The sequence below is a fragment of the Saimiri boliviensis genome, chromosome 11 (genome assembly GCF_048565385.1).
Source record: "Saimiri boliviensis isolate mSaiBol1 chromosome 11, mSaiBol1.pri, whole genome shotgun sequence".
NCBI classification, from domain to species: Eukaryota; Metazoa; Chordata; class Mammalia; order Primates; family Cebidae; genus Saimiri; species Saimiri boliviensis.
In genome coordinates, this window is record NC_133459.1 from 32,487,921 (window position 1) to 32,509,162 (window position 21,242).

At 46.0% G+C, this 21,242-nt stretch overlaps 1 protein-coding gene across 7 annotated transcripts in view; it reads right to left on the reverse strand.

The window, feature by feature from the left end:
- The window catches only part of CSMD2 (CUB and Sushi multiple domains 2), a 620,269-nt gene that overhangs the window by 241,026 nt on the left and 358,001 nt on the right, over positions 1 to 21,242 (reverse strand). For 5 of the 7 annotated variants that reach the window (XR_012512369.1, XR_012512368.1, XM_074380476.1 and 2 more), the window contains exon 13: positions 9,178 to 9,360. The exons of the other annotated variants lie outside the window; for them this stretch is intronic. Coding sequence is in view for 3 of the 5 variants with exons in the window: in XM_074380476.1 (XP_074236577.1) it covers positions 9,178 to 9,360 (183 nt within the window). In the remaining 2 variants the exon portion in view is untranslated. The remainder of the gene's footprint in view (positions 1 to 9,177; positions 9,361 to 21,242) is intronic. 7 annotated transcript variants of the gene reach the window in all.

The window sequence follows — 21,242 nt, forward strand, 5'->3', positions numbered from 1 at the left end:
CCACACTAGTTGTTTAGAAATATGACCTGATGTCTAGATCATCTAGGAGTTTTTTAGAACTACAATTCGTAGGCCCTATCTTGGACCTAGTGAATTGGAATTTTGGGGGACAAGGCCAGGAATTTTGTATTTTAAAAGGCCCATGGCCCTGTGGTTAGCTAGGTTTGGAACTACTTTAGACTAGGCAGGGCTACCAAAGACATTTCATTCTCCTAAAAGTACCTGAAGTACCTGCCTATTTAGACGTAAAGAAAACAAGTGATGTATGTAACTCACACTGGCCTGGTAGGGAAAGTGCCGACTACTTCCTTGAGCATCCTGATAGGAAAGGCTGGGGACCTCGTTTGTGAGCCATCCCTTCAGTCTGCCTGATCTCATCCTGGCCAGGTACACTGAAGATCTGTATCCCACGGGCTCGGTTCTTATAGATAGATTTTGAGCCAAGCCCAGCTAAGCATAATGGCACATTGGGGAGTTCCATCCCCACAAACTGGTGGGGTGAGGTGTGTGTGGCTGCACAGAGCCAGTAACGGTTGGGCTTATGAGAAGCCCAGCACACCTACAGGCCCACTGAGTTTTTGGATCTCCCTCTCCTGCTAACCCTTCTTCAATATGTATGCCCCAGCCTAGGGACTGGGCTTCTGCTCTGGTTCATGGTTTCCTCTCTAGCCTCTGCTGTGAGACCGAAGACTCCTTTTGGAGACTGAAGCCTCTAGTTGGGACAGAGATATACCCTGCAAGGGTAGATCCTATTCCCTTGGGTGAGGACCTGATTCAATCTAGAATCTTCCTTCCCCCATAAAGTATCTGCCTATCTGAAAACAAAGGTAACAAACCTACACTGACCTGGTAGGACAAGAATTGACTATGCCTCTTTGTACATTCTAAGAGGCAACACCAGAAGCCTCCTTTGTGAGCCATTTCTTCATCCAGGGTCAGTTCTTTCAGCCCTGGACTCCCTAAGCTCTGGCATACCCTTCCCAGGCTGCCCCATGGACCTGGAATGCTTCATAGCTATGACTATAGTGCCTGACTTTCCATTCAAGGTGACATCCCCTTCGGACCACTGGTAGTACTCTGCAGAGCAGGCACCCCCTGCTCTGCCCACTACTAGCAAAGGGAGACCACAGGTCTTCAGTGTCCAGGTTCTTGAGGACTGGATAACAGAGGGAGGGTGCCCTGGGACTCCCTAAGTTCCCTGCTTGTTTTCTGGGGCCATCTGTAGGTCAATGAAACCTTGAAGGAAGCCTAGAGAAATGAGCAGAATGTTACATTAAGCAGAGGAAGCTCACATTGATCATGGTCCCTGGCCTGATCACAAACAGTTCCCAGGAATATTATCCCCCATGCTAAGACTGATGCATTTAAACCTTTGCTGATCCCAACTCTGGCTCTGATCATTTCAAAAAGGCAATTTCCAAGGACTCTAGCTATTGTGATCCTATTTTCTGGGCCAAGGGAAATGATGTTAGAAATTACATTTGTTATGGAAAATCTGGGATTGTATGTTTACAGGGAATACTAGGTTTCAGCCATGGAGGGGAAGGAAGATAAGAGCACACTCCACCTGTGCATGTGGCATTGAGGTCAGGGTGGAGGAGAAGTGAAAAAAGTACCTGCCTATTTAAGAACAAAGGTAACAAGCAATGTATGTGAAGCAATGTATGTGACCTATATGAAGAAAACCATGGAGGTGTTATATTTAGAAAAACGAAAGTGGGCGAACAAAAAGAGATATGCCATATATCTGGATATGAAGGCTGTGTATTATAAAAATGCCTATTTTCTTCAAGTTAATTTATATTTTAACAGGAGTGCATACACAAAATCCCAATAGGTTTTTTTTTTTTTACTCTGACAAAGTGATTCTAAAATTAATCTTGAACAACAAACAGATGAGAATAACAATGAATATTCTGAAAGAGAAAATAATTAAGGGAGGAAGGAGTTGTTTCTAGCTCTGCCAGATATTAGAACACATTATAAAACAACAATTAAAATTATTCAATACCAGTGCTAAGATAGAAATAGAGCAGCAGAACAAAGTGGTGACTCAAGAAATAGACTTAACTACATTTGAGGATTCAGTATGTAATAAAACAATTCATTTCCCTCAAATCAAAAGGGAAATGAATTACTTAATAAATTGTGTTGGAAAACTGCATAATAGTTTGGACAATATTATACATTCATCTAAATAAACTCCAGATGGATTAACAAATTATATTTAAAAAAATCAAATTACTGACAACCAAAAATAGAATGAAATGTTTCTCAGATCCATGGCAGAATAACTTTGTCAGCTTTGAAAAGAAATCACAAATATTGAGAGATTTGTCTATATAGAAATGTAAAACAACTGTACAATGAATAATAGAAAACAAAAAGGGAAAATGGGATTGGGAAGATACATATATCAGATATCGCAAAGAATTTCTATACACGATATAGACAGAATGCCTTCAAATTGGGAAGGAAAATACCAACACCCCAGTAGCCACAAGTCAGTACCAGTGGTTGCTATACAGGGACTGGAAACAGCAAATGCTCCATGTCCCTTCTAGGCAGGGCTGGACCCAGGTCAGCTGAAGAAAGGCCAAGACTAAAGTCCCCATCCAGTGTCCTGTGATGGCAATCTTGACAGTCCTCCAGACACCTCTTTTATCCCTTTTATCCCAACAGGGATATGTATCTGGTCCATGGCTACCCAGCAGTCTGTTTCCAGACTGTGCTACCCTAAACCCACCTTCCTTCTTCACTCACATCCATTTGGGAGCAGCCATTCCCTATAGGAACCACTGCAAGCCCAAGCACCCAGACCTGCAGTGTGGGTGCGCATGTGTGCATGGGTGTTTATGTGTGCATCAATGTATCTACGGAACGTGTTCATTTTGCATAGGTCCAAACCCTGTGGCTTCTCCCAGAACCCACTGCTGCTTCTTGGAAGTCTCATTTTCCAGCAGGGCCTCTTATCTTTCCGGCCCAGCCATTTTAACGGAGATGATGTCAAGTCTATGCCCCATAAGAAGAGGGGCTGTTGCTCTTCTGTTCAGCACCCACTATGATGCCTGCCACATTGCAGGCACTCAATAAATATGTTTAATAAAAGAATGAACTTAAATCTATTTATATTACCGATGTTTTCTCATTGAAAAACTAAATTGTAAGCCATAAGGGCCCGCTTCATTTACATAACAGTGTCTATCTCCACATCAAGAGAGCTCCTTGAGGACATGGATTGCCAGTTCATCTCTGAATTCGCAGCACTTAACATTGGGCACTTTTACAGTAGTTAGCAAAGGTGTGCTATAGAAATATATTAAACTTATAGCTACTAAATTAGCAATTTTTAAAAAGCCACACAAATATTTGAAGTTTAGTGACGCTAACAAAGTTTAGTGACTCTAACAAGCAATATATACACGACCTACATGAAGGAAACCACAAAGTTGCTATCTTTAGAAAAGTGAAAATAGATAAACATGAAAGAGAGACATATCATGTTTCTGGATGGAAAGACCACACATTTTATGAATCTTGTTCTTAATCTTATAGCTTTTGCTACTGGGATTATGAATTGACACAATAGTTTGAGGGGAACCATACAATAATAGCCATCAAGAGTTATAAAAATATTCATGCCCTGATCCGATGTCACTCCTAGAAATTTATCCTAAGGAAATAATTCAAGAGAAGAAAAAGAAAGCCATAGGCCCGAAGATGTTCATTATAGCCTTACATAAAATAATTGAATATAATTGGTTGAATAAGTCATGGTTTATTCATTTGATAGAAGAACCCATAGATTTTAAGAATGATAACTATGAAATACACGTAGCAACACAGTAAGATTCACAACAGAGTATGGACTTAAAAACACAGAATGCAAAATGGTATGTTCACTGTGATTAAGACCACATAACGTATGTGTATAGATGGGTAAGAATAAAAAAAGAGTGGCCAAATTTGAAATCAATTTGGCTTAAGGGAGAGAGAATATAAATATTTTCTTTATTTAAACTTGTAGATTTATCTAAATCATTAAATTAGCTTGAACTTTAAAAATACAAGAACATACCAAAACTCTATGTCAAGTATTGGCCCTTGAGCTCCAGCTACATCTAGAGATAGAGTTATAATACGTTACATAGGGCATGACACCATGAGATTGTCCCTTTAACCTGAGCAGGAACATCCCCAAAGGCCCTTCAGTTTAGAATTTGACCAAGAACCGTTATACCCTCTTATGCAGCCGACTTTGTACACAGTAGGTACTCAATAAATCATAATGGATAAACAAATGGATGGGTAGATAAATAAATGGCCTCAGTCCCCTATCCTTGTTTTAAACCATAGAACAAGAAAAAGTAAAGATTAGGAAGAGGTTCCAATCCCAGTATATTGTATGTTGGGGGTATACAATATTGATAGAGTTCCAATAAGGGTCACAAATGTATCCTTGGATTTGTCTAACTCTTGTCAACCTTTGTTACTTCATGGGGGTAACTCAGCCAGCAATTGGCTTCTGTACTCTGGTCTATTTTTGTGCTAAGGCCTCCTTGTCCTTACATTTTGCAGATGATCCCTAAGCTTCTAGAAATGTAGTGCAATGGAAAGAGTGCAGGACTTGGAGCGGGAACTTGGGTGCAAGTTACTGCTCTGTCAATTAATAGCTCAAATTCTGCCAATTATTTAATGGTTCTATGGCCATCGTGTTAGCTATATTTCTTTGAACTTTGTTTTAATCTATAAATTGAAAGAATACCCGATAACATAGTAAGGAGGATTCATATTTTCCCACTGAACATTTAATAAAATTGGCATTCTCCTCTAACCCATGCCTTCCCACTCTCATAATGCTACAGACTTTAATCATAACCTCACTTAAAACACAAATCCATAGGATTCTTCATATTTGGAATTTGACAAAACTAAGTTATCTTAGACGAGTGGTTCTTATTCTGTGATGGTTTTTTTCCCCAGGGAACATTTGGCAATGTCTAGAGATATTTTTGGCTGTCACAACTGGTGTGTGGGGCAGTTGCTACTGGCATTTAGTGGGTAGAGGACAGAGACGTGTTAAATATCCCATAATACACAAGACTGCCCCACACAGAAAGAATTATCTGGGCCACAATATTAATAGTGCTGAAGTTGAGAAACTCTACTCGAGTAATGGTCCATGGGAGAGACCAGCTTCTTGCAGATCCCATTACCCAATTCATTCCATGTGTGCGTGTGTGTGCATGTCACCAGAGTAGAAGGTGGGAGAAGTAATGAGGAAGTCAGGGGAAAGGACAGAAAGATACTAGCAGAGGGCCATTTCCCACAGCATCTCTGTGTAGAAAATCCTACTTTCTCTTCCAACTCTCCAAAGCCCAAGTCCTGTATCTTCTGGGACATTTTCTCTGAGCACCCAAGGATCCAATTCTCCTTCTCTTGACCTCTCAGGATTAGATTGCTAATTTGTAACTTAAATAGTATACATCCAAGAAATCCCTGGCTTCACATTTGACACATATACTACATACATTAAGAACTGAGCAATTAGGATTCACATGTTCTTAAGGTGGTTTACAAAATGGCAAAAAGAAAGTGTGTATTCATGTGTTCCTGGCATATCTCTGGTGAAGGCTGTTTTGAAACTTCTTTTGAAAGTGGCTGCTAATGGACTGATAATTGGTTTCCTGGCTTCCTTATGAAGTGTGAAGCATTCTGCCAGCCTGCCAACAAAGCATCAAGTATTGTGCAAACCACCAGCAGAGTTATTTGTATCTTCCTTCCCATTGTATCTCTTGTGGTGGAAGAATAACTGAACAAGGTTTATGGGAAAGGTTCTCTATTCTTTGATAAAGAAGGAAGTGAAATGGGCAAAGCTTCTGGAAGGTAAAGAATATGTGCAGCCTGGCCAACGCTTTCCCACCATGACAGCCAGGGTGAGCAAATTTCCTAGGCAGAGACGGAACACCTCTGCATCCAATGCATGTTGCTCAGCACAGGAAAGACAGGTGCTCAGTAGCTTGAAGGGATGGAAAGTGATATTACTTCCCATTGATTTTGAGCAGGGGTCCCTGGAGATGAATTAACTAAGGACCAGAGAGTAAGAGCAATGAAGCTGGCTCCACCTTTTCTTTCAAAACATTTTTTCACTGTGAGATAAATCATCTTCTTACAAACCTAAATTTAAAAAAGACTATCTATTGAGCATCCACTACTGTGAGGGCAGCTCAGAAGCCAACAAAATGATTCTGAAGTCTCTGCTTGCTACAGAAAATGTTTTGGAACCTGAAGGAAGGGTGCATTTGTGTATTCTTGGCAGAGTAATTCCCTAGCAAAGAGTTGTTTTGAAGGAAATATTTCAAGAGAAGAACAATACAATGCTTTGTACCTCTTCAGACAACTGCTCAAAGAAATTTGAGCAGTTGAAATAATATCCCCAATCCCTTTCTAGCTTCCAATAAGGAAAGGGCAGTATTGTTTGCCAAGTATTGTATTAATATTTATTGTGACTAATGTATTGCAAAATTTAGGGCACTTAATGACTTGCTAGAGGAGCTTTTGTATGTACATTTATGAGCACTTTATAAAACATAGAGACCAACCTTACTATTTTATATTTTTATAGACGTTTGTAGGGGTTGTCCCTTTTCTATTGATAACACCATAATACATTTGATCTAGAGTTAAGAGGACACCAAAGTTTGACACTGTCCATCAATCAAAGTATGACTTGCTCTATAATGATCCACTTTCAAAGTAGCTTCCAGGTATTTATTGTGGGAGATGTGGGGACTATTCACATCATAGCAATCTTTTTCTATAAATATGATCATAGACGGTTAGAATTTTTAGAGCCAGAATGGAGTGTTACCCTATTGGATAGGTCAGTAAATGAAAATCTAAAGAGGAGATGCCCTGGCTTTAGTCACAAAGCTGAGCTAGAACTAAGAAACTCCAGATTTTGAAACCAAAGTCATCTCAGTGTACCAGGCCGTTCTTATCACCATACTGTCTCTACTGATTGGACTATGAGCTCCCTGAGGGCAAATCCCAGGACCTATAAAAGTTTCCCTGCTGGGCACTCAGTAGAGAGTGGGCAGATGGAAGTCCCTCACCTTATTGAAATGCAAATGTGACCTTGCTATATGCTGCAAAGACATGGGGCTGGTTGGCTCCCTCTGGCTTCCTCCATGGAAGCCAGCAGCCCTGAGACTCAAGCTGTGTCCTGTTATTCTCTAATGTCCAGAAACACCTGAGGGATGAAAATGCCTGGGGATGTCATCCTGCTCTACCCAGAACTGTCTAGAAGAAGAAATGCCATGTCATCTCCCCAGAGTACCTGCTTCACAGCTCTCATCCATAAGCCTCAGTCCCCTATCCTTGTTTTAAACCACAGGGAGCACTGATACAAACTTGCTGGGACAGCTCTATCCTCTTTCCTTCTCAGCTGTTTGCAAGCAGTGCCCAGCTCATTGGAGGCTGCTAGCCCTGCTCATGGACACCAAGGGCCTGCTGGGCAGCACTTCAAGGTCTTCTGCCCTTGGTGAAGGTTTTACAAAGATGTTCTAAACCTGCTCCTAAGGGTCAAAAGGCCAAGTAAACTCTTGGAGGGGTTGAGCATCAGCCCCTCAGGTGGCATTCTGCTACCTGCCTCTTTCAGCTTGGGGAGCAGTGAAACTGTCCTAAGAGGCTGGCTGGTCCCGCTTCCCATGTCAATCCTCCCACCTCTTTGTTGCTGAAGCTAGATCTCTCCACTTCTCTCTGTCTTGTTTTATCTACATGAATTTCAGAGATTAAGTCCTCATGGCACCTGGGGCTCCCACTGAGTGTACCTTTATCTTCTTAGGCCCTGCCTCTGCAGAGCCCTGCCCTGTGCACCCGTCCCTGGGGTTGGTCTCTGCAATGGGCAGAGTCTTTGTGTTTGCCTGCCCTGAGCTGCTCCCTGATCCTCCAGGTTTTCGTGGCTCCCAGCATGCTACACGGCTAATGCTGTTGGGCTCTATATTCTAACCACAGTGGGGAACAGAGATGAGCAGATATCGTGCAATTTAATTTTTTTCAATAAGGGTGATTTGTTCAATGTGTATTTAAGGGTGATTTGATCTTTAAACCTCTCAAGACTTTTTACATAAATAAACTCAGAAGTCATCAAAATGCTTTACCAGACAAAGTGATTTTTTTTTTCATTTTAAAAGTATCATCACCGTGGTACATCCCAACTCATCAACTCATACACCAAACTCTCAGTCATCACAGATACCCTTACAGTCTCCCAGATTATTCCTCCCCCAGCCCTGAGGGATCACCCATCTCTGGTGTGTGAAGCTTGAGGCCCTAAGTACCCCACTGAGGCGGATGAAGGATCTGAGGGTCAGGCTGCCTGTCTTTCCCTGAGAGAAGCACATGGAGAGAGATGGAGGAGGAGTGACAAGGGATGGGAGAAGAGGTGACAGCCCAGAGAAGCTGGAACCTTTGATTTTCCAACAGAGACCATGCCTGGGCCTCCCTTGGCTACACACAGACCCTCATCCTTGCCAATCCCACCGCAACTGAAGACTTAAGATGTCATTTGTGATGCAAAGTATGGCCAGGCCATCCAGGAAGAAGGAAGAAAGTCTTTTGTTATCTCCACGAAACAGACCACTCAACTCCAACCCTTCCCCAAAAGATCAACAGTCCAAAGATAGCTTGATCCCTCATCCCTCCCTAAATCCAATACGAGATGAAGCAATTTTAGGAAACTTTATATCCTGGCAAGGCATTTTCCCACAGCACTGGAGGCTGGTGGTGTCTACAGTCTTACAAACTTGCCAGTCCCTTCCACCCTGCTTGATTGTCAGTGGTGGCAGTAAGGATGAGCAGGAGATGTTGGGTCTCAGCCTGGTGGGCTAAGCCCCAGTGGTCTCTCCTCACTCTTAAGGATCACCAAGAAGGGTAAGACGGTGTTGAAGAACATCCCCAAATGTCAAGAGCACTCATTCTCAGTGCTACAGTCAACATTGCTGCCAGAAATGAGGACCCGACCAGCAATGTTCCGAGGAGTAGAATAAACTAACCAGAGTGCACCTGCTGTTACAACCTGCAAGGTTCCCAGGGACAGGGCCCCTGGACTAGCTAGGAAATGGGCCCTTGCCTCTTGGTGAAGACCCTGGCGTGGCCTCCTCCCTGCTCACTTACACACGCAGCCTGGTTTCTTAGCCGACCATTGGTTATTCTTTTGGCATGTGATTGCCTTCTGCCCCACCAGCTCGAAGGCGGGCTGGCACTCAAACTTGAGTGTGTCGCCGTGGCGAAACCGGGAGCCTTCCCTCTGGCCATACGCAGGTATGCCAGGGTCACCGCAACTGCCCTGCTCGATCTCTGAAAGACAGGAAGATGAGAAAACAGAGACAAAATGTGACTTTATACCTCTTTTGGAGCTGAAGGTTCACATGACATGCTCTGCTGCCCTTCTACCGTAAGTCAGTGCTCAGAGTGACACAGGTAGGACTCAATGTTCTTAAAAGAAATGAAATTCATGAGAAATCCTGCAATGTGCTGTTTCATCACAGCATCCTAGGATGGATGGGCTTCCGGCTATCAAGTGCCTGAGACTCTGTGTCTGCATAAAGTGTTCTAGATGCTTGGACGTTTTCACTGGGAGAAGGTGGTGTGTCTACATTCTTCACAGGTTACCTGTCCCAGTAGCAACATATTCCACAGCATTGGAAGTCTTTGGAGACTTCCTCACTGAACCTGACCTGACATGACCTGAACTGCTAATGTCACATGACAGATCTCAAGTACAGTCCAGTTCTGAGCAGCAAAGGCAAGTGCAAGACAACACAGTAGCTGAGGCTTTGCTACCTGTCTTTTTCCCAAACCAGAGATTAAATGAGAATAAATGTTTACCACCTGCAGATGTGGAAGCACTTTCATGGAGATGTTTCCTTAATTCAATTTGAGATGGTAGCAGGTAAAATGAAACAAATGACTCATTGAGGATGCTTTGAAAGTTCATTTGAGTCAACAGTTGTGAGTCAGACATGGAGTGGGTTCCCTGAGACAGCTCTGGGTGGGCATGATGGGCTGGCTACCTCACTGGAGAGGCAGTCAGGACCCAGATGCTTCTGGAAAGGAGGATGTCCTGGCTAAGCCTCTGGAGCTTCCTCTGGAGTCACCCCTACTTCCACTCCTCCTATGCTTAATGCTTTGAGAGATGGACAAGCAGGAGGGGGTGGTGGAGGGGAGAAGGAAGAAGAGGGAAGGGGAGAAGCTCTGTTTCCAGGGAGAAGGGCTTCCTGCAGGACAGATAGGAAGTCATAAAGTCAGTGCCAGATAGTGAGGTGAGGACTGCATGAGTCCTGAGATTTGGGAGAGAGGGGCCAGAGTCATCAGGGGAGTTCTTTGGACACCTTCCCAGGATTCTCAGGACAAAGGGACCCTGCCTGTTTTGTAGACACCATCATGGGCTGTCAGGCGCCACAGTCCTGAAGTTGGTGTGTGTGCTCCTGACAGGCATGATTCTGCAAAGGCTTTCCTACCACACTGCAGGCCTTCTGTGGGCTGGTCAGGGTTGCCCATCAGTTTCAGGCACTGCCTTTTATGAGCAGACTCTTGACTGCTGCATTCACGTTACTACAAAATGAAGGATGCCAGCCTTGGGCTGAGAGCAGGCAGGACAAGGCATTCTATGGCTGGGATTGTGTGTGTGTGTGTGTGTGTGTGTGTGTGTGTGTGTGTGTGTGTGTGATCTAAGTCAAGCAACAAGGGTCCTCCTCCTTGTGCAGAGGAGTCTGTGTGACCATGTGCCAGGTGTGAAGCATCTCAAGTGTAAGTCAGCCTACTTGCCTCTCACCTCACATGTCCCCTTGGCCTGACCCTCTATAAGTACACCTGCTGAAAACACAGCTGAACCCCTTCTGTAGCTGGCTTTGCTCATGCTCAGGGATGGGGGAGGGGATACACTCAGCCATTCCAGGAACATGGTCCCCTTGCTCCAGGTCCCAGAGCCCCAGGGCATCTGAAGGAAAGAAGAAGGGGCTCCTGTGATAAGGCAACATGGAGAAGCAAGCAGCAGGACCCACCTGCTCCAGATGCCCCAGACATGCCCTCTGGCATGCGAGAGCCTGGGGTGTGAGGGCTGTCACTGCAGGCATTCTGAGACCTGGTGAAAGTTATACAGCATTTGAAGACTGAGCTGAATCCTTCCTGCTGCCAGGGGGCAGAACCCAGATATAAGGTTTCCCAGTGAGGCCCCACCATTGCTGCAGGAGATATGCATGTGGGGTGTGTGTGCCTGTGTTCTGGCCCACAGCAGCTAGTCTGAGGCTGATTGGCTTGAGAGAACAAGTGTCCTCAGGGGGAGGAAGGAATCTGCCCAGCCCTCCCATTGTGCAGGCACAGCCCTACACACATGTCTACATCCACCCACCCATCCAGTTTCTCCTATAGTCATGCAATCACAGGCATCCACTTAAACACAAGGCAATGAGCACCTACTGTGTGCCAGTTGCTGTGCTAGAACCTTGACATCTGGATATGGTCTCTGCCCTCAAGAAGTGAGCAGTCAAGGAAACAGGTGTTTGTGATACAGGGGATTGGTGCTATGGATGCACATAAAAGAAGCACCTAACGCAAACTTGGAGGATCAGTCTGGAAATAGGGTGTAGAGAAGGAAGTACCAACCTCATCTACAAAATTTCAGGGGGCACGAAAATCTCAGTTATCATGACAAATAATGTCTTAGTGCAATATGGCTTTTAGAAAAATCACAATGCCATAAATCCAATTCACAATGAAGACAAATAACAACATTTAAAATAAAGCCTGAATCCAACCCTATACTCAGATGACTCACCTCACTGGTATCACCAAGTGAGGTATCGGCACCATCAAAGCCCATCTTTGATTCAAATGTTGGTATGTTTTAACATGGATATTTTGCATGAATATTAATTTTTTTTAAAAAAATGTATTAAGGGTTATTTATCCTAATTGCTGAGTTTTTTTTCCCATCACTTACATTTTGTGCCCATGAGTGCCCTGCCCATCTGACACTAGCCCCAGCTCTGGGTCAGGAAAGGCTTCTAGGAGGAAGTGGTGTCCAAGCTGAGGCCTTAAGGCTACGGAGGAGCCAGGAAGGTGAAAGGAACAGCAGGTGAGAAGGAGGGGAAGGGCCTTAGATGGAGGGAAGAACCCTTGCCAAGTTCCAGGGGTAAGACTGCTTGTAGGACTGCAATACAGGAGTGACAAAAGCTACTCAATAGTTACTGTCACAGCTAACTTTTTGTTCTGTAAGTGCCTGGCCTGGGCACTTGGGTGTGCTCTCATGAGAAAAGAATGCAGGAAGAGATGTAGATCTGAATGGAGGATCATCAGTAGGGCTTGCTGGCTGAGTTTTGAGGAGCTAGTGGGACCTCCAAATGGAAATATCTAGCAGGAAGTGGCGACATGGGTCTTAAGTTCAAGAGAGAAGTCTGATCTAGAAATTCAGCTTGCAGATGGTAAAAGAAGCCATGAGGAGGATGAAATGACACAAGGAGAGTGAGAACAGATGTGGGTCCAGGACAGGACAGTTAGAGACTAGGTAGGGACCAGCAGAATGCTAGACTGGGAGAATGGGGTCACAGGAGCTTAGAAAAGAATGAGTTTCAAGGAGATCAACAGTCTCAAATGCTTCAGGGAAGTTTATACAGGATTGAAAAACAGGTTATCAAAAGGAGGTCACATTGATACTGGCAGAATTGTGTGTATGGATGGGGCCAACACCCAACAGAAGATGAAGATGATAGCTCTCTATCCAGAGAAATTAGGTAGCAGCTCATGAAGCATATGGCCTGGGTGGGAGTAAAGTCATTAAACGCAGGAGAAACTTGACCATATTGAAATGCTAGAGAACAACAAAGGGGTAGGGGGAAAGATGTATTGAATGGTTAGCTGGAGGTTTGGAGGAGAAATGCGGAACATCCCCCTACAGGGGCTCCAGAGAAGGAGGGAGGCATGGGACTGAGAGCATGGTGGAGGCCCAGCCTTAGAGACCAAGAGGGATTTGGGATTCTCCTTCCCTCAAGACCACAGTAGAGAGGGAAGAAGTGGTGGCAGAGAGTTTTCAGTTAGGGTGGAAGGAGACTGAGGAAAAGCCTATGATGACACAGGCTCTATTTTCTAAGTGGAGGAAGTCACAGTCTTTGCCGAAGGTGAGGGACATGTCATGGGAAAAGGACTTGCTGTGACAAGAATGTCTGAAGCTATCACTCTGGAGAAGAGGAAATCAGTCCTAGATGGATTGCCATACACCTCTGGGGCCTGCCGAGGGTGCAGATGACTCATTTGTAGAGACACCACCCAGCAGGGCTATATGACTTGTCCCAGCAGCCCTAGGCCACTCGGTTCCTGTAGAAGTAGAGAAAGGGGTAGGAGGATTGACTGAGTGAAGGGGGATTGGGCTTGGAGAAATGGAAGACAATGGGGCAAAGGACCTGAAGATGTTGTTATAAGAATGGCCAAAGTGTTATCCAAGGGGCTTAGGATGAAGAAGGGAAGAGGTAGGCCAGGCACGGTGGCTCAAGCCTGTAATCCCAGCACTTTGGGAGGCCGAGGTGGGTGGATCACGAGGTCAAGAGATCAAGATCATCCTGGTCAACATGGTGAAACCCCGTCTCTACTAAAAACACAAAAAGTTAGCTGGGCATGGTGGTGTGTGCCTGTAATCCCAGCTACTCAGGAGACTGAGACAGGAGAATTGCCTGAACCCAGGAGGTGGAGGTTGTGGTGAGCCGAGATCACGCCATTGCACTCCAGCCTGGGTAACAAGAGCGAAACTGTGAAACTCTGTCTCAAAAAAAAAAAAAAAAGAAGGGAAGAGGTAAAGGAAACAGGAGGTGATGGGGGAAACAGGGGTTGGGAAGGTATGATGGGCAGGAGTAGAGGGAGTGTCATGTGAAAAAGCTGGAGCATGTGGAGTTGAGATTTCAGAGAAGCTGGAGGATGAGGTCTAGCTGCAGCCAGGGTGAAGTGCACTGAAAAGAAGCAAGAAGGTCAAGGCCTGAGAGGTAAGGTGATGGCAAGTAGGGAGAAGGAGACCAGTGACTGTGATGAGGAAGGGTAGAAAGTGTCAGAGCTGGAGACAGCAGAGGGTTAAAGGGTAAACCCCTTCCCAGGTTTACACATGGGTGGAAGGGCACTGGCAAGTGCGCATATGAGCTCTTCTCAAGGTGAAGTTCATCGGGTGTGGGGAAGTGAGCTGCTAGCACTGCAGAGCGCTAAGTTGTGGTGACCTCATGGGAACTCAGGTTCAAGGGAGCATTTGGCAGAGTTCCAAGGCATAGGGGGATGTGTTGCCCAGAGAACCAATATTGGATAGAAGGGAGAGGAAGAACAGAGCAGGGTAGGGTGAGAGTTTGGGAGCTCCTTCCAGGAAGGCAGAGGGGGCTGCTGGCTGGCTTCTGTCCCTTTGATACATCCTATCCTGGCCTAAGCGTTCTCTCCAAGCTGAGTCAACTCCTGCTGGGAACACAGGGACCAAGGCCCTTGTCTTCCTGCAAAGGGCTCCCTGTGTTCTGCTGCCCTGCCTGAAAGGTGTTTGACCTTGGCACTTCTAGTCAGGTGCTGAACAAGTCTGACGTCAGGACCCAGAACTGCAAATAGATAAATGCATTTTGACTTGTGGAAAAAATCACACATGCAATTTCCTGTTATCTGGTTTAATATAATTCTGCTTTATGAATGTTTCTCCTGTCTCTCTCCTTTTGCCTACCAAAAGCAAACTGGGAAACACGAGATGACTGCTTTTAAGATGCCTCAGAAGTCCATCATGACTGAGCTCTGCCAGTCCGCATATATGCTTTCCCCTTTCTCTTGCTGTTTTATTCCCATCAACTGTGATCAACCTCACTCTTCTCGCCAGGTTTTTCCATTTCTAATACCAAATTGGAATCATCTTTTATGACAATGTCTGTGCAGAAGAGACTGCATCATGTGCTTCTATAAATTCACTGACTATTTGAGGGGCTCCAAGAGGGGAAGCACCACTTGGAGGAAGACGAGGATTTGCTGCCTTTTGTATGAGGCTGGGGGGCTTCACTGACTCCTTCACTAACTCATTGTTACCCTATCGTGAGCTTCCCCTCCTCTTCCTTTGGCATGACTAATGCCTCACATTAACAGACTTTGGCTTAAAATGTTACCTCCTCCAAGAAGCTTTCCTTGACCACACACATTAGATCTTAGATATTTCTTGTTTTCTCTTCTTTCTTTGCACCCCATCTTTTTATTTATTTTTTCTTTTGAGACAGGGTCCTGCTCTGTTTCCCAGACTGGAGTACAATGGTGCCATCACAGCTCACTGCAGCCTTGAACTCCTGGGCTCAAGCAATCCTCCCATCCTGGCATCTCATTCTTCCCTTTATAGCAATGATGCCCCTTGTAACTACACATCTGTTCATTCAACAGGCATTTTTTTGGTTACTGTTCTAGACATTGAGGGTATCACAGCAAATAAAAGGATGAAAATATGTCCTTCTGGAGCTCTGGTTGGGCATTGAGGACAAGCTGATGCACCACCCAGCCCCCCTCGCTCCCACCCCCACAGAATGTAAGTCCCATGAAGGCAGGCATCCATTATGTATTTTTGATCATTGTGTACCTGGCACTTAGCACAGTCCCTGGAACACAGAGAATACTGTGTTTAACGTATGAATTTAGCTAATATTTTGCATGGAAACCGTGCCAAATGCCACACTAAACACTAAAGGTATAGAGTTGCCTTCCCCATGGCCCCTGCCCCTGGAGAACTTGTAGTCAGGTGGGTTTGAACATAATTCCAATACAAATGATGGAGGCAATGGAGAGGATGCAGACCTGACCACATGGCTTGGGCAGCTCAGGCCTCTGGCTGGGAGCACTGTACAGGCTTCTTAGATGTTGTTCAAATCTGGGAGTCAGCCTGTATTCTGCCCTGTCCTTCTCCTTCAGCTCTCATTAGTCCCATCCTGTTGACTCCTCCCACACACCCAGAAGAGCCCTTTGCTCCCCACCCCATCTCTCCCCGCCTGAGTTCAGCCCTTGCAACTCCTCATCAGGATGCCAGTAGCAGCCTATGGCTTCCCTGGCTCTTCCCTCTGTATCTTACCCACAAAGCAGAACAAGCTCACTCAGAAATAAGAATCAGATGATTACCATCCCGTGCTCATTGATCCTTTCACAGCTTCCCCACACCCACCGACGAAAACCCTAACTCCTCAGCATGGTGGGACCCTCTACCCCTCCCACCCCAGTCTGCTCTTTGGCTATCAGCGACCTTGAGATTTATATGGAACAGCACTGAACGATCTGTAGGGAGGTAGGATAGGTCAGTGGCTAGAGCTCTGGCATCATAAAGCCCAGGAGCTGAATCCTGGCTCTGATACTAAGGAACAGACCTTGGGCATGTGACTTATTTTCTCTGAGCCTTAGTTTTGTCATCTGTAAAATGGAAACAGTAATAACAACAAGGTTGTTGTGAGGATTAAGTGAGCTTCTGTACAAGAGATAATTGTGAAAATGACCAGCATGCAGTGTGTAACCAGTGACTAGCCCTATTTCCTCAGTGTTATTGTTGCTGCTGTTTGCAGAGCCCAGCCGCCCCTCACACGGCTGTAAAGTGGCACCTGCCATCCTCTCTTCCTGAAATGAGCACCCCTTGCTTGTCTGCCAGACAAAGAATCATCTTTCAGAGTCATTGCAAGTGTGTTCCCCTCTGGGACCTTCTTTTGCATTGCCCAGGCAGCCTTAGGAACTCTTTCTCTCTTACTCCCAGCCCTCTAGGACATTTCTGTTGTTATAACAACGAGTGCTACAGTTTTGGGTGTGTGTTTCCCATAGTTAATTGGTAAGTTTCTTGAGGACTGAGCCAATGCTTTTTAAAATGTCTATATCCCAGCTTTTCCACTGAAGTACAAGGCACAGAGGGGGTTTTCAATAAACCTTTGAGGAATGATGAGGGGAGGATGGAGGAGAGGAAGGAAAGTAGCAGGAAAGGAGAAATGGAGGACAAGAACGTAGAGTCTGGAGAAGAGCTAGATGCTCAGTGTGGTGGGAAACTCAGTGTGGTGTTAAGAAGCTCAGTGTGGTAGGAAGAAGCTCAGTGTGGTGGGAAGAAACTCAGTGTGGTGAGAGGCTCAGTGTGGTAGGAAGACGCTCAGTGTGGTGGGAAGCAGCTCAGTGTGGTGGGAAGCAGCTCAGTGTGGTGGGAAGAAGCTCAGTGTGCTGGGAAGAAGCTCAGTGTGGTGGGAAGCAGCTCAGTGTGGTGGGAAGCAGCTCAGTGTGGTGGGAAGAAGCTCAGTGTGGTGGGAAGAAGCTCAGTGTGTTGGGAAGAAGCTCAGTGTGGTGGGAAGAAGCTCAGTGTGTTGGGAAGAAGCTCAGTGTGGTGGGAAGAAGCTCAGTGTGTTGGGAAGAAGCTCAGTGTGGTGGGAAGAAGCTCAGTGTGGTGGGAAGAAGCTCAGTGTGTTGGGAAGAAGCTCAGTGTGGTGGGAAGAAGCTCAGTGTGTTGGGAAGAAGCTCAGTGTGGTGGGAAGAAGCTCAGTGTGTTGGGAAGAAGCTCAGTGTGGGGGGAAGAAGCTCAGTGTGTTGGGAAGAAGCTCAGTGTGCTGGGAAGAAGCTCAGTGTGCTGGGAAGAAGCTCAGTGTGGTGGGAAGAAGCTCAGTGTGCTGGGAAGAAGCTCAGTGTGGTGGGAAGAAGCTCAGTGTGGTGGAAAGAAGCTCAGTGTGCTGGGAAGCTCAGCATGGTGGGAAGAAGCTCAGTGTGGTGAGAGGCTCAGTGTGGTGGGAGGCTTAGTGTGATGGGAAGGTCAGTGTGGTGGGAGGTTCAGTGTGGTGGGAAGCTCAGGTGATGAAGAGAGAAGAGGCCAGAGAGATGGTTGGAGGGAGACCTTGAAGGGCCTGGTTCGATGAGTGATAAGTCATTTAAGCTCCATCCTGTAGGTTGTTAGCTCCTCAGAGTCGGGGGGCCCATCCTTTCCACCCTTTGTATCTCTAGAACCAAGCCCAGTGCCTTGTGCATACTTGTGCTCAGACCTGTTGTTGAATCAGCACAAACTCTTAGTGAGTGGCCAGGATCTCTGTGGTACATAGGATCACCCTGTGGGCACACCCAGACTGCCTGGATTGCCTCAGAATCACACCCCACTCTGCTTTTCTACTTCTGATGATGTGAAGGGCACCAGGAAGTGAGTCCCCACATCTATATGTGCACCTCTGGGGGCTGATGTCTTTCTGTACACAGTTTCCACAGTGGAATGGAGGCATGGCTGGATCAAGTGGGTGACATTCCTCCCTCCCCATCTCCTTCCTCCATAACACTGTCACGAGTCTGTCACCAGCCAAAGGAGGCTGGAAGCAAAGGACATGGAGGTAGCCTCCAAGCTGTCTGCATTAGCCTCAAACTGAAGCTTACCATTTGCAAAAGCTATGTATTTAGAGAGTACCTCTCATTGACAAATTACTTCCTGCAAAATTTTAATGTGGCAGCATCCTCTGCTGTTTGTCAGCTCAGCCTCCAGTGGCGAGAACAGACTGGATCCTACTGGGACTTTTTGAGAAGAGGCAGCTGCTGCTTGTATCCAGCCCAACTTTGGCTCCCAGTGCCTGAAAAACCATTAGAGGTATCATGGAAACTCAGCGAGTGTCTTACGAACATGTTGGTGATACTCTTGGCTAAAGTTGGAATGTTTGGGCCTTCCAGCATTCAGGGAAAAGACAAGAAGTAGAGGTGTACTGAAAATAACAGAAGAGAGGCTAGAAATAGCCATGTGTTTGGCATCTGACAAGAGGAAAGGTGGTGTCCTAAAGGGAGTGTTCAGTGATGCTGGTTGGTTGTCCTTGGCCTCCTTTGAAGTCTGGCTCCAGAGGGCTCAATGGTACCCACCAGCGGAGTGAAGTTCTGAAAAAGGGGGTGTGGCACTGCCTACAGAGAGGGAGTCTTGGCCTTCTTCTCCCCAACTTGCTCTCAAACTTTATTCCTACTGAGGTTATAGCCTCAGTCTTATCTGCACGTCAGCTTTCTAAGCCCACCTGTTCCCTCTCTCAGGGATGTCTGACAAACTCCTTATCGTCCTTCAAGCATGTTTCAGTTTCAGACATCACCTCCTCCAGAGAGACTCCTCTGATGCCCTTGAGCAAGATTAGCTGCCCTTCCTTTGTATTTCCCTGTCTTCTAGCACTTGTTCTATGCGACTGCAAATGGACTATGAATTAGGTGAAGGCAGAGTTTGCCTTGCTATCCTTGTGGCCTCAGTGTCCTGAACACTGTCTGCAACATGTCATAGGGCCTTAGAAAATGTTGAACAAACAGATGAGCTAATTTCCACACAAGTGCCCTGGACTGTTGGGTACCCCCTCTGCATAATCTCGCCTGCCCTACTCCTTCATATCTGCAGGGCCCAGGGCCCAGCTTCTTCCTTCCCTGGGCCAGCCTCCCAGACTTAGCATTAAGCTGCCAGATTCCAGACTCCAGCAAGGAAGCAAGGAGACTTCCAGATTGATGCTAAAACTTGTTAGCAAGTTGTATGTAATTTTATAATGTTTCTGGTAAGTGCTAATTGCCTGTTCCTTAAATATTTCTTGTTCTACTGGGAAGCAAAGAAATTGCAACTATGAATGCATTTCCCACAGCTGGCCGCCCCCAAGGAGGGAGACTGGCTCAGAGTGCTCAGATATTGACAGATCAGGAGTCCCCTCCCCCACCCCGACCTGGGATTGTGACAAGCAGAACTGGAGGTATTTCTGGGAAGCAAATGTCCCAATTTTCTCACCAGGCTCATGCTTTCAATAAGGAGGAAGGGATGATACTGGAGTGCCACCTGCTTGCCCCTAAGGTTGTACCTCTGGCTCAAATTGGGACAGAGTGGGTACTGATGATGACACAGCCAAGTATGCCTGGGAGATGGGTAGAAATGATGGATATGAGAGGTCTCTGCCCTCAGATGCCTCATGCCCGTCCTATGGGAATGGCATGCATCCCAGCTACTCTCCCAACCCCCACCCGTCCCTGAGTCAAGATGTTTATCCTGTGTGGAACTCCCCAGGAGCTGGAATAACAGGGGGGCTAAAATGGAGACAGAGGTAATTCTGAAGCTTTGGGCAATGATGTAGGTTGGGAGAAGAGCTGCAGATCTGGGAAAGCAGAGAAGGTGGTAAACTTCCAACTGAGCATTTACTAAATGCCAGGCCCTATGATGGGTGCGTCACTATCCTGAGTTCTCATGAGAAGATAACCATTTATCAGCCCCTCTTCACAGATTAGGAAATTTAGGCTCACTGATGAGGAGGGAGTGGCACATGGAGTCAAAGGAAGAGCCTGATTATAAATTGGGTTTGCCCAACCCCAAATCCTACAAGGACAATAGAGGATGCATGGGCTCTTGGCATCTGTGCACCAGGACAGTGGTAAAGTGGACTGAAAGAGAATCGAGACGGTGCCAAGGAGGGTGCCTGATTGTGACTGAGTAGAGCCTCATTACGATTTAATTCTACAAGTTTTCTGAGCACGTGTCCTGTGCCAGGCACTAAATGAGGCCCTATAAGACTGGAGAGATTTTTGTCTTGAATGGATTCATAGAAACCAGAACTTGGTGGAATTATGATTATGGAGAACTTTGGTTCTCATGCAGAAACTATTATACTTTATCCTAAAATCAATGAGAAGTTGTCATTTTTTTGTTTTTAAGTAGGAGAGAACTGTACCAGATTTGGATTCTGGGAAGATCACTGCTCCATGTGGCAGATGGGTAGATGGCAGCGAGAGGACTAGAGCCAGATATGCTGGTTGGAAAGACTGCTGTCATTCAAGTGAGGGGTGATGAGGGAGGGACTCAACTCAGCAGTGAAAGAGAAATGGGAGGCGGAAAACTGACAGAATCTGGGAGCAGAGTCAGAGGTGGGGAATGGGAAAAGGAAGAGGTAGGGATGAGGCCTAGTGATGGGATGGATAGCAGTGCTGTTCATGAAGATGGGGTACACAGGTGCAGGTCGTGGGCATGGGGGCAGAGATGGCAAGCTTGGTTTTGGATGGTGTTACGGACTGAACTTACGTGTTTCCCTAGTCCCCTGAAATTTATGTATTGAGGCTCTTAACCCATAGTATGACTGTATTTGAAGATGGGGCCTCTAAGGAAGTAATTAAGGTTAAGTGAGGTCATAAGGGCAGGGCCCCAATCTGATAGGATGGATGTTTTTATAAGAAGAAACACCACAAGGCTCATGTGCTTGCTCTGTGTGTGTGTGTGT